Source organism: Myxocyprinus asiaticus, chromosome 1 (assembly GCF_019703515.2).
Source record: "Myxocyprinus asiaticus isolate MX2 ecotype Aquarium Trade chromosome 1, UBuf_Myxa_2, whole genome shotgun sequence".
Classification (NCBI taxonomy): domain Eukaryota; kingdom Metazoa; phylum Chordata; class Actinopteri; order Cypriniformes; family Catostomidae; genus Myxocyprinus; species Myxocyprinus asiaticus.
This window is the reverse complement of record NC_059344.1, coordinates 30328331-30342357: the sequence shown is the minus strand read 5'-3', so window position 1 is coordinate 30342357 and position 14027 is coordinate 30328331. Positions and strand designations below refer to the sequence as shown.

Here is a 14027-nt window from a genome sequence, read left to right as displayed (position 1 = left end):
GGTGCTGAGCAGAACAGACATATTTCTTAATGCAGAATAAAGTCACTGTTTTAGAAATGAATTCACTTTTTTTCATATGTAATAAAAAATGGAATAAAACTGACTAAAATTATTACAAATAATTATGCTGTGTTGTTAAAACGGAATACTAGAAAGTTACATTTGTGACATTATTATTTACTGTAAACCCTATGCTGTCATTACTGGAAAAATCAATTTGTCTTATTTAAACATTACTTAAAATGTCAAGTTTTAGGCTCATATATCAAACATCTGTGTTCCTTGAACTAATTTATCTTAAAAATCTATAGAATTAACTCAATCGATTGCGTTAAGTCTACAGATTTTTAAGATATAGACCAGGGGTGTCAAACTCAAGTTGGGTCGCGGGCCTGATTGGACCAAGCGACATTGCTTGGGGCCGAAGTTTACATTTATAAATGATATATACTGTATGTAAATATATACTGTGAATATATATATATATATATATATATATATATATATATATATATATATATATATATATATATATATACACACACACACACATACACCAATCAGCCACAACATTAAAACCCCCTGCCTAATATTGTGTAGGTCCCCCTCGTGCCACCAAAACAGCACCAGCCTGCATCTCAGAATAGCATTCTAAGGTGATATTCTTCTCACCACAATTGTACAGAGCGGTTATCTGAGTTACCGTAGACTTTGTCAGTTCAAACCAGTCTGGAAATTCTCTGTTGATCTCTCTTATCAACAAGGCATTTCCATCCACAGAACTGCCACTCACTGGATGTTTTTTGTTTTTGGCACCATTTGGATTAAATTCTAGAGACTGTTGTCTGTGAAAATCCCAGGAGATCAGCAGTTACAGAAATACTCAAACCAGTCCGTCTGGCACCAACAATCATGCCACGGTCCAAATTACTGAGATCACATTTTTCCCCATTCTGATGGTTGATGTGAACATTAACTGAAGCTCCTGACCCATATCTGCATGATTTTATGCACTGCACTGCTGCCACACGATTGGCTGATTAGATAATTGCATGGATGTTTGTTGGTGCCAGATGGGCTGGTTTGAGTATTTCTGTAACTGCTGATCTCCTGGGATTTTCACACACACTGTCTCTAGAATTTACTCAGAATGGTGCTGTGGAGAGCGGGGCGGGCCGAGCGACAATTGTTCGGAGCGAAGCCTGGATGTACACCTGGAGCGAATTATCCCCCCCAGCTGTTGGTGATTGCAGTGTTGGCGGGCGGGGGATAAAGCTGCAACGAGAGCTGCAATCACCAACAGCTGGGCGGGATAATTCTCTCCAGGTGTACATCCAGGCCTCGCTCCGCACAATTGTCGCTCGGCCTGCCCCGCTCTCCACAAGTGCCAAAAACAAAAAACATCCAGTAAGCAGCAGTTCTGCGAATGGAAACGCTTGTTGATGAGAGAGTTCAACAGAAAATTTCCAGACTGGTTTGAACTGACAAAGTCTACGGTAACTCAGATAACTGCTCTGTACAATTGTGGTGAGAAGAATAGCATCTCAGAATGGTGGAGCAAAGGAAAATTGGAGCAGGAAAATAGAAAGATGTTTTCATGGAGTAAAAGGGAAAAAAAAATGTGCCCACCAGCTACAGTGGCTGTGAATGCCCAATTTCACCAGCCATTTTTATTTTTTTACCAGCTCCTTTGGTTATTCATAAAGGTATATAAAACACCACTTCTGAAGCTGTAGTGAATTATGATGACACACATGACAATTCATTAATGTCGCTGCATGTCATTTGCTAAGTTTGTATGTATTCAGCCACAAATGTTTGGAATTAAACAATGTTGTATTCACAATGCATGTAAATGTGAACTGCTCCGTGGAAATCAAGCGAACTAAACTTAGAGCACCTCCTGAGATGGTCTGTGATCATTTGCAGCATTGTCATGGACGACACTGTTTTTGCAGTTGCAAAGTATTTTCAGATGACTGAAACAGCAGAAACAGTGAGCACTCTGCATGCGCGTGTTCCATGAGAAGTGCTGCGCTTATGGACGGCAGAGCGCCTTTGAATACACAGCGAATCAGATTCGTGCATCAACGGCTTTATTCTTTCATCTGTTCTTCAAAAAATATAATCAAGTGTGTTTCTTCAAACGCACGTCTTTGTGTCTGACAGCATTTCTTGTCAAACATAATTCCAAGACTTTTTACTCCGTTTACTCAGTCAATTGAGAAAGTAAACTTATTAGGGTTCTCGGTGTTGATCAAAACAATTATTTGTCCTAAATAGTGTTATTATTATTACAGGTAAAATGATGTTTTTCCCAGTATTTGTTTTTTAAGCTACAAGAATTAGCTGATATTCCTGGAATGTAAATATAGATTTAACTACTGAGTGGTTACAACAGTCCAAGATCTGTTTAAATGTCCAAGAGGTGAACTCCTGACCCTCTGACTAACCACACCCAGTGTGACCACTGAACCATGTGCAACCTGACAAAGAGCATCTAGCACAATACGGTCCTGTACAAGTCCTGGAGACATTGTAGGCCCCCCCCCCAGACAGAACACGCTTCTGAAAACTCCAGTTGTCAAGGAAACAATTGTTTTGCTCTCCTGCTTCCTGCCATGCATTCCTTCTCACAATGCGTTGAAAAGCAAATTGGCCTTTGACAAAGCACTAGAGGACTGTTTGGGAACGCGAGCTGAGGAGATTGGACAAGATGAAAGACACACGGGGGTAAGAAAACACACTCCAATCAAATGAATAAAAAGCAAAAGAGCAAAAAGGGGTGAACTACAAGGAGAGCCGACTTTAAGGAGCTGGTCATTTCAGCAGTCTGAGAGCGCTGGTACCTGATATCACTTAGACAGATGTTATCTGTGCTTCCCGCAGATGGGCAAACGCGGAACAAGTGAAGAAGTAAACAAAAGACAAATGCACTGAGAAAGATCAGACACACAGGAGGAGAGGACTCTTTGGAACTTACTGGACCCAGACATACTGATTCAGCCAAAACAGTACCACTGGGAACCAGAACTCAAAAACAGCACCAATATGTTTCTTAATTATGCAAGAAAAGGGGGGCATGAAAAAAGGCTGTTTGTTTCTTCAGTTCCATTAGCACACAATGAATATGTTCTGTATATATCTGGCAACATCTGACACCTGTAGAGGCCCCAGGTGCACCGACCAACAATGCTTTGCTGCACCACACTGATGGTATTGTGAGTGGAGACTGAGAGACCAAATTTGTTCCATGCATGTCCTCTGAAGTATGTTTCCACTTTTCTCAAGGGAAAATTTGAGATCTGATAGTTGTCTAGCTTATTTATCTTTTAATGCAGGAATATTATTTTGTTTAACGGTATTATGTACAATTCATATTTTTAAAGATTCTTTGTACAGCGTTGATGTTCTATCAAAAATCATTACAGTATACATGTTCTCATTTTTAAAGTCTCTAGAGGACTTTCTTTTCATATTCATTGCTTGAATGTTTGACAATATTTTTTTTTTTTTTGGTTGGGGGGGGGGGGTGTTAGTTTATAAATCTAATAAATCAAACTGTCCTTGTAAAATGAGCTATACAATCAGTGAAACAGTGTTTGTGTAAATTTGTGGTTGTTTGTGCTACAACTCGATATGTTAAAAAATGCGTACTGGATTAATCTTCTTGTCCTCCAAATAGGGCTGGGTATTGAAAACCAGAACATTCCGATTCCGATTCACAAGCTTTCAATTCGATTCAATACTGATTCACGTGGGTTTATTTAAGTAATAATGTCCCTTTTGCTTACATATAAAATAAATTATCTCCCAGCTTATGCTGTTAATTACACAGGGGACCTTTTAACTAGGTACATTAGGAAAATATAAATTTAACTAATTACATTTTATTACTTTTTCATCATTTTAGTCACATTTTGAATAATAAACAAATAAATGTATTCAATCTACAAATAATTGTTTTTGTTGCATATTTATTGTTAAATTGCATAATTTGTACTATTTACAAGTATTTACATTGATTTGTTGAACACGTGCTAAAACCAGTACTGTCTCTTTAAAAAAGAAAAGAAAAAAAAAAGGCATTTCTGTAAACAACGCCTTTAAATGAGCTCATGTTAACTCAAATGGCTTTACCTTATCTGTGCAATGCGTGATTAGAATTAAATGTTTTTTTTTTTTTGTAGTTGTTTTTGATCAACAACTGACTGTAAAGAACAGAAAGGGTATTAAAAGAAACCGTATTCAATGACAAATGGGTTACGTGGATCTCGTCTTGAACACATATGAAATAGAAAATATTTTACTCTCAACACGCGGTCCTTGTGAAAGGATCTCACTGCTGGACACTTCACGATTAAACTACACAATTACTGGTGAGTGAAATTTAAACATTTACCAGCCAGTTGCAAATGCAAGTGGTTTCCTCTCACTGTAGTAGATGGTTGCGCATTGAGTGGAAGATCAATCTTGGAATTTAAGAATCGATATCGAGATCGTTCAAATGAAGATTGCAATTAATCGGAAATACTATATTTTTACCCACCCCTACCTCCAAAGACAAACAAAAATTTTTTGTTCAGGTTAAACATGAATCAATCTCTTCATAACCCTGTATAAGCATCATAGCATTATTTGATTAGCAAATCCATTAGATTAAGGGGAAACTAGTGTCAATTAGAATACATAAACAATACAAAAGGAAACTTCTCTCCTAGGGTCTGACAAAGACTCTCTTGGAGGTTGTGTCTATAAAGGCATTTTAACACATTTGGCAGATGCTTTTATCCAAAGTGACTTATTACAGGGACAATCCCCCTGGAACAAACTGGAGTTAAGTGCCTTGCTCAAGGACACAATGGTGGTGGCTGTGGGGATTGAACCAACAACCTTCTGCTTACCAATTCAGTGCTTTAGTCCACTACGCCACCACCACACTTAACACAAGCAAGTTAAAGGGATAGTTCACCCAAAAATGAAAATTCTTTCATCATTTACTCACCCTCATGCCATCCCAGATGTGTATGACTTTCTTTCTTCTGCTGAACACAAACAAAGATTTTTAGAAGAATATCTCAGCTTTGTTGGTCCATTCAATACAAAGTGCAAAGCACACAAAGGCAGCATAAAAGTAATCCGTAAGACTCCAGGGGTTAAATCCATATCTTCAGAAGCGATACGATAGGTGTGGGTGAGAAACAGATAAATATTTAAGTCTTTTTTTTTTTTACTTACATTTTTTTTTCCAAGATTTGCAGTTGCAAAGTATTCTCCACCCTGCCCAGTAGGTGGTAATATGCACGAAGAATGTGAATCGCCAAAAACAAAAAAAGAGTGTGGCAGCGAAAGTGGACATTTACAGAAAAAAATACTTAAATATTGATCCGTTTCTCTCTCACACCTATCATATCACTTCTGAAGACATAGATTAAACCACTGGAGTTTTACAGATTACTTTTTTGCAGCCTTTATGTTCTTTTTGGAGCTTCAAAGTTCTGACCAGCATTCACATGCACTGAAAGAACTAAAAGAGCTGAAATATTCTTCTAAACATCTGTTTCTGTTCAGCAGAAGAAAGTCATACACATCTGGGATGGCATGAGGGTGAGTAAACGATGAGAGAATTTCAATTTTTGGGTGAACTCTCTCTTTAAGGCTGCTCAGAGCTGCTCAAAATTCTGGTAAAGACGCATACCGCATAAAAGTCAGACTAAATTCTGCCTGCTCAAAAACCACCTCAGCCCCTAGTATCAAGAGCAGTTCTGATGCTGTTTTGGTTCTGTGTAAATTAAATGCAGCATCAGAGCAGCCTTAAACTTTGTTGTTGTCATGATAGGAGCATATATTTCAGAATTTATAGTTTCATATGTAAAAGTATAATTTCAAATTTTCATTCATTTTCTATTTCTATAGTAACTATTTATTATTTAAAACATTAATCTAATTCATTATTTATGCAATTGTAATTGCTGTGTAAATGCATGTATGCCACCTCTGTGCAGCATTAAACAGTCTGTGTAAATACACCTTTTCTTGGATTATGTGCCACTTCAGATGCAGCTTCTGTGCCACCTTCGCAGTGTAAAGCCTAAAGTATACTTCGGTTAGACGCGAACGCTAGTCGTCTGTGTACAGGATACATGACGTAAATTTCATCAATAGCAGAGTGCTCAAGCACTAAACTTGTGCGGCCCAATTTTTCTAACCATGCGTAATCTGAACACAGTATGAGCATGTGCCTGAAATTATTGCACTAATTAGTGGATCCACAAGGTGGCAACACACAATCGAGCTGTTGCGTTCACAAAGAAGTGTAAAAAGGAGATTAATTGTCAGTAAACAACAGTGGATGAAGGTGAAAACGACAACAGTGGATGTGCACATCAAGTGAATGTGTGACGAGGTCAGGAGATATCAGCATTTGTATAACTTATGTCTGAAGGACTATAAAGACATCTTTATGGGCCTAAACTCCTGCAGAGAAAAAGTCCAGTGTCTCATAGCAGTCATAGTTTGCATGCGCCAACCACCTGCATATGTGCGCACAGTCAAATTGAAAGCCAGAGCAATCGACCGTACGCATACGCTAAGTGATCGCATCAAAACCGAAGTATACTTTAGGCTTTAAGATGGCTAAAGAGAAGGATGGTGTCCAAATGGTTACCTGAACAACAAGTCAACAATCGGTCTTAAAGAGCACCTTTTATGGTTTTTAAACGTGCCTAATTTTGTTTTAAAGGTCTCATACAATAGATTTACATGCATCCACGGTCAAAAAACACTTTCATTTGCTCATAATTTAAACTGCAGCATTACCTTTTTCTCCAGTGTCAAAAACAACTCGTTCAATGATCCGTTCTAAAGGATTCATTCTAAACTCCTCCTTTCAGAGAGCCTACTCTGCTCTGATTGGTCAGATGTCGCAGTCTGTTGTGATTGGTCAACTGCTTAGTGTAGTGTTTGAGGGCGGGTCAAAGCTGTTCACGAGCAGCCAATGAAGACCAGAGGTGGGTTTTTTGTTACCAAATTACGTAGGTTAGTACAGGAAGTAAGTCTGGAATTACTAACGACTCGTTTCAGGTGTTCAGAATCGGTTCTTTCTTTTGAGTGTCAATAACTCCATTTGTCATGCACTTTGATTTTTGAAACTTTGCAGACTTTTTCCACATTCACAAACAGCTATATAACACACTACATGAAAGGTAATATTTGAAAAACCATAATAGGTGCTCTTTAAGGAAACCTTGTATAATTTCACTTATGTTTAGGGTCATGCCCACAAGACACCATCAGACGCATTTCTTAAGGAATGTTCACATTAGGATGCGTCTTGCATTCATAAACAGTTGCACGGAGGGTAATAGAATGGAACAGAGAGCAGGGGTCTCAAAACGTGTTTTTAAAAGTTGAACTGTTTTTAATTTGGCATAGCAAATTAAAAACACATGACATAAACAGCATGTGACGGAACAGCCAAAAACATCAATCTGCATGTATACTTAGACCAATGATGAAAAAATATTTGGAGTGTACAAATTTATTGTTGAAGGTGGTGAATTTGCTATAAAATCGGAAACGCAACTCCTCAGATGGTTTTAGCATGCTGTTTTCATGATGATTTATTTGAAAAATAATCACACATCCAGAAGAGAGTGAACACAGAGCAAAAGAGAAAAAAGAAAGAGAGAAAAACATCCTTACAGTTCTTCCAGATAGGGCAGGTTTCTGAAGACATTTGCAGGCAGCTCAGTGATGTTGTTCATACTGATGTCCCTATGGAAACAAAAGAACAAAAGGTCAGTGTTTGAGCAGTCGGTTAACACAACACACGTTTGGATGTATTTCTGTCTGATTTGTAGGAAGCTGCTAAGAGTTTATTTTAATGGACCATGTATATGACTGCCTGGTGTGACATTTGTGCAGCACATTTCACAGCTTATATGGTGAACCTGCCACAATGTAATACAGGTTTTGCAAAGGCTATGGCCACGTTCACACAGCAGCAGAGTACAGTTGTCAGACCTGTTTTGAGTGCTTAATGTGGTTATGTTCACACACAGGACAGTTATTTACGGGTGTGACATCCACATTCTATAACCGAACTGACACAAGCAAATTTATCTGTCTCACAACCGCATTCTCGGCAAACCTGTAATGTGTGAATGGAACTGTACCGGACCACTAGTTGTTAGTTACATCATGTACAGTAAGTGACACTGCATTGTACATGTGTGTGTTTCGTGTGTTTCATGTGGGGTTTTGTGAACTCACGGCAGACGGACAAATGAGCTGCATGTCATCCGAAGATTTAGCCACTGTCTTTTACCGGCTGCTCACGGGCATGAGCCGCTCAACACAAAAGCTGCACACTGCATGCAGTTAAAAAGCATTCAAAGCCGCTGTCGGTTAATTATGATCTGATGGATGAACTTGCACCTCGATTAGACTAATTTATTTAATAGCGTGCCGTCAATTGTGATAAGACATGCCGGTGTTATGGACGTTGCCATCTTTTAGTCACTGTCACTAGTTACAGCTGTTAGAATATGGTTGTGACTTCGGTTGTTCATTCATACAGACATCATTCGAACTGCTATTGTACGCTGTTGTATGAACGGGAACAAGACACACCTGTAAGTAAATAAGGTTGTCAATCCCAAACAGTGACTGTAAGCGTAGCCTTTGTGTGTTGGATGGGACAATGGCAACTTTATTGGACCTGACAGCAACTCTTTAACTTGATAGGGACCAAATACTGAAAGTGTGGAGACCCTATTTTTCTTCTAATGATTTTTTTTAAGGTTTTGGGTGCTTTTGAGGCACTTATCCTGCTTAAAAACTCATGAAATTTTGCACACACATCAGAGTTGTCGGCCATTAAGGAAAATGTTGTGGGGGGAGGGGGGGTGTGTAGGGGGGATCTGTACGGCCCCCTTGAACATGGGCATGTGAGGGGGGCTCTGTAGTGCCCCATTTTCACCTACAGTCACCAAAATTGGTACATATATAGTTAAGCCGAACAACTTTCATACTCATAGTCATTAGCTCTGCCTAACAGGAAGTCGGCCATTTTGGATTTTAAAAAATTTCAGGCTCTGAACTTTTAAATATTCCTCCAAGGGGATTCATGTGACTGTCACCAAATTTAGGCAACATTATGCCAAGACACTGAAGATGCTAAATTGCGAACTGATTTTTGATATATAGAATGGTGTTGTCATGGCGAGGCAATAAATCAATGGCAAAAAAGGGAAACAGGAAGCATCTCATATCTTCTGTGTGCACTGTGTGATTTAGATCAAAATTGAGCTGTTTGTTTGGTCTTGGGGGCTGATCACTTAGATGTGGGATTTGTGGGTCCCGGTCATAGCGCTACCACCTGGCAGCAGGAAGTGTGGCACTTACAGAAGACTTTGAAATAGTCCTCTTGAATTTACCCAAATCGCTTCAAAATTGTTTAGAATAATGTTAGAACACCACTGAAGTAAAATTGTAAAGATTCTTGATATCTTAAATCATGTTGCCATGGCAACGCATTAAATGTTCTTATTATTTTCTTTGTATATTCATGTGTTTTTGAGGCACTTGTCTTGCGTAATAACTCATTACATGTTGCACAAACATTAGAGTTTTCGGCCATTAGGCATGGGCAAAAGTTGTAGGGGGGCGTGTAGGGGGGTCTCTGTAGCGTCTCCTTGAACATGGGCATGTAAGGGGGGCTCTGTAACACCCCCACTTTCACCTACAGTCACCAAAATTGGTACATACAGTTGTGTTCAAAAGTTTGCATACCCTGGCAGAAATTGTGAAATTTTGGCATTGATTTTGAAAATATGACTGATCATGCAAAAAAAACTGTCTTTTAAGGATAGTGATCATATGAAGCCATTTATTATCACATAGTTGTTTGGCAACTTTTTAAATCATAATGATAACAGAAATCACCCAAATGGCCCTGATCAAAAGTTTACATACCCCTGAATGTTTGGCCTTGTTACAGACACACAAGGTGACACACACAGGTTTAAATGGCAATTAAAGGTTAATTTCCCACACCTGTGGCTTTTTAAATTGCAATTAGTGTCTATGTATAAACAGTCAATGAGTTTGTTAGCTCTCACGTGGATGCATTAAGCAGGCTAGTTACTGAGCCATGAGGAGCAGAAAAGAACTGTCAAAAGACCTGCGTAACAAGGTAATGGAACTTTATAAAGATGGAAAAGGATATAAAAAGATATCCAAAGCCTTGAAAATGCCAGTCAGTACTGTTCAATCACTTATTAAGAAGTGGAAAATTCAGGGATCTCTTGATACCAAGTCAAGGTCAGGTAGACCAAGAAAGATTTTAGCCACAACTGACAGAAGAATTGTTCGAGATACAAAGAAAAACCCACGGGTAACCTCAGAAGAAATACAGGCTGCTCTGGAAAAAGACGGTGTGGTTGTTTCAAGGAGCACAATACGACGGTACTTGAACAAAAATGAGCTGCATGGTCGAGTTGCCAGAAAGAAGCCTTTACTGTGCCAATGCCACAAAAAAGCCTGGTTACAATATGCCCGACAACACCTTGACACGCCTCACAGCTTCTGGCACACTGTAATTTGGAGTGACGAGACCAAAATAGAGCTTTATGGTCACAACCATAAGCGCTATGTTTGGAGAGGGGTCAACAAGGCCTATAGTGAAAAGAATACCATCCCCACTGTGAAGCATGGTGGTGGCTCGCTGATGTTTTGGGGGTGTGTGAGCTCTAAAGGCACGGGGAATCTTGTGAAAATTGATGGGAAGATGAATGCAGCATGTTATCAGAAAATATGGCAGGCAATTTGCATTCTTATGCACGAAAGCTGCGCATGGGACGTTCTTGGACTTTCCAGCACAACAATAGCCTAGTTTCCATCTACTTTTCACACTAGTTTGTTATTGACAAAGTGAAAATGCATAAAATAATTTTGCCGTCTTCTGCCTGTTTCCATTCAAATGGCCTTTTATCGATTTGCCATCTTCTGCCTGTTTCCATTCAAATGGCCTTTTATCGATAAAAATGGTGTGCGTGATGACGTCATGCCTAAAAAAACACTTTGTCGCATACGTTTTGGTTTAACGCAAAATAAATCTGCCCTGAAGCCGTTTCCATTCAGAAATGTGTGTTTATTGCTAATTCGACTCCCAGATGTCCCTAATTTTTTTTCCCTCTGAAATTTTGGTAAAATGGGGAGAGTATTTAGATAATTCATTGAAATTAGCCTACTTTCTGCCATTTTAATTTCACAAATAAAAGCAATCAGAAGACGGAATTGCAATCAAAAGGGAGCAGTTGCCCTTCTGATAGGACTGTTATATTGGTCCTGATGTTGCACATATCGCAGGTTGCCACCGGTTCCGACCCGAAAGCAAATCGTCATTGGACAAATAGTTCTGATAGTTTATAGTCTTGAAAAAAGTGTAGAACATTCTGAAAATGTTGCCTACAGAACAGGGTATGGCTAATTTAAGTTTGTGTAAAGAAAAGGCAAGTATATAGGTCTATTCGTTTGGTAATACATTTTTTTAATTTAATACAGGGAAATGTGCTGGCATTTTTTCAAAAGTAAGCTAAACAATAATTTAATAGAATTGGGCTATGTTAATGTTTCAAAAAAGCACACTGAAGCGTTTCTCCAAGTATTGTGTATTAATTTTTAATCTTTTTATCTTTGTGCACAGAAATGATATGTTATTTTGTATTTTGGTCTAATTCCATGACTGCCGTCTATTATTTTGAATGGTGTGGAAAAGCAACTTTAATAATTAAACGGATGTGATTAAATGAATCACAAACAGTGGCCATTAATTTGTTCTCCGTGCACTTGTCCATGTGCATGATACAAGATATTTGTGTTGGCACTCCTTGAAATAACCACACCGTCTTTTTCCAGAGCAGCCTGTATTTCTCCTGAGGTTACTTGTGGGTTTTTCTTTGTATCCTGAACAATTCTTCTGGCAGTTGTGGCTGAAATCTTTCTTGGTCTACCTGACCTTGGCTTGGTATCAAGAGATCCCCGAATTTTCCACTTCTTAATAAGTGATTGAACAGTACTGACTGGCATTTTCAAGGCTTTGGATATATTGTTATATCCTTTTCCATCTTTATAAAGTTCCATTACCTTGTTACGCAGGTCTTTTACAGTTCTTTTCTGCTCCCCATGGCTCAGTATCTAGCCTGCTCAGTGCATCCACTTAAGAGCTAACAAACTCATTGACTATTTATACACAGGCACTAATTGCAATTTAAAAAGCAACAGGTGTGGGAAATTAACCTTTAATTGCCATTTAAACCTGTGTGTGTCACCTTGTGTGTCTGTAACAAGGCCAAACATTCAAGGGTATGTAAACTTTTGATCAGGGCCATTTGGGTGATTTCTGATCATTATGATTTAAAAAGGAGCCAAACAACTATGTGATAATAAATGGCTTCATATGATCACTATCCTTAAATAAAAGACAGTTTTTTTGCATGATCAGTCATATTTTCAAAATCAATGCCAAAATTTCACAATTACTGCCATGGTATGCAAACTTTTGAGCACAACTGTAGTTCTCATCAAGCTGGTCAACTTTCATAAATACAGTCGTTAGCTCTGCCTAACAGGAAGTTGGCCATTTTGGATTTTTTGAAAACTGCAGGCTCTGAACTTTGAAATACTCCTCCTAGGGGAATCATGTGACTGTCACCAAATTAAGGCAACATTATGCCAAGACACTGAAGATGCTAAATTGCGAACGGATTTTTGATATATTGAATGGTGCTGCCACGGCAAGGCAATAAATTAATGGCAAAAACTGCGAAACAGGAAGTGTCTTATTTCTTCTGTGTGCCCCGTGTGATTTAGATCAAAATTGAACTGTATGTTTGGTAATGGGGTTGATCATATGGATGTGGCTATTGTGGGTCACGATCATAATGCCACCAACTGGCAGCAAGAAGTGTGGCACTTACAACAGACTTTGAAATAGTCGTGTTATTTTTATCCAAAATGCTTCTTGATATCTTACATGATATTATCATAGCCATAAGTCAAATAACAATATTATTTTTTGGACTGTTCAAGGGTATTCCAACACTTGGCATAATTACATATTTATTACATTTGCCACGTACATCAAAGTTGTTAACCATTATGTATGAGTAAAAGTTAAGACATGGTGTCTTACTTGTTTACTTGGCCAAATGCATGTCCATCATGCATTGTTTTCTGAAAGCCACCGGGTGGAAATGGGCCCATGGTGCTTGGGCCCATCATCGCTGCTTGCAGCTATATTTAGTAAGTGTTGTTACACATTACACTTGTAAAGCGGTTAGCCAATCAAAACAGAATCTATTTACATAGAAGTCTTTTATTATATCCATTTTTTTCTTAGGGTCTGAGAGAATGTGGAGGATGGACTAATGTAAACTTTGACTAATGTCATGTTACCTGAGAGGGAAAAATGTAATAATGAAAAACTGTATGACCCCTTTAGCACAGAAATCAGAGTAAAACAACCCTTGTTTGCCTTTTTTGGGTCATCACATGCAATGTTATAAATTTGTGCGAGAGGTCCATGCCACCTCCAACAGCTGATATTCATGCTTTGCAAGCTGAAACAGAGATCTGTGTTTTTGAGATGACAGATAAGGCCTGAATCCAGATCAGTAAGTGAGATCAAGCAGTATGCAACAATAACAGAAAGCAATCCTAAATTGCAGTGTATTTGATCTCATCAGTGCTGCCATATGATACTGCACTGGTGATGATATACCTCATGTTGTCATGTAAATATGACATCAGGGGCTAATGAGTGTTTACTGAGAGATGATGGTTTGAAGAGCTGTAAATGTAATAACAAACAAGAGGCCCCATGAAAAAGAACATTTCTGCCCCAAAGCTATTTTTCACATATACAGATTCTTATTTCCCATCATCCTCTATTATCTCCCCTGCTGCCCCTCATTTCTTCAGATACACGTCACTGCTATCAATATAACACAGATGATAAATAA

General features: G+C 38.6%; 1 protein-coding gene across 3 annotated transcripts in view; it reads right to left on the bottom strand.

Moving 5' to 3' along the window:
* lgr4 (leucine-rich repeat containing G protein-coupled receptor 4) overlaps positions 1-14027 on the bottom strand; it is a 115222-nt gene that overhangs the window by 52516 nt on the left and 48679 nt on the right. For all 3 annotated transcript variants that reach the window (XM_051702500.1, XM_051702508.1, XM_051702519.1), the window contains one exon: positions 7705-7776. In XM_051702500.1, coding sequence (XP_051558460.1) covers positions 7705-7776 — 72 coding nt within the window. The remainder of the gene's footprint in view (positions 1-7704; positions 7777-14027) is intronic.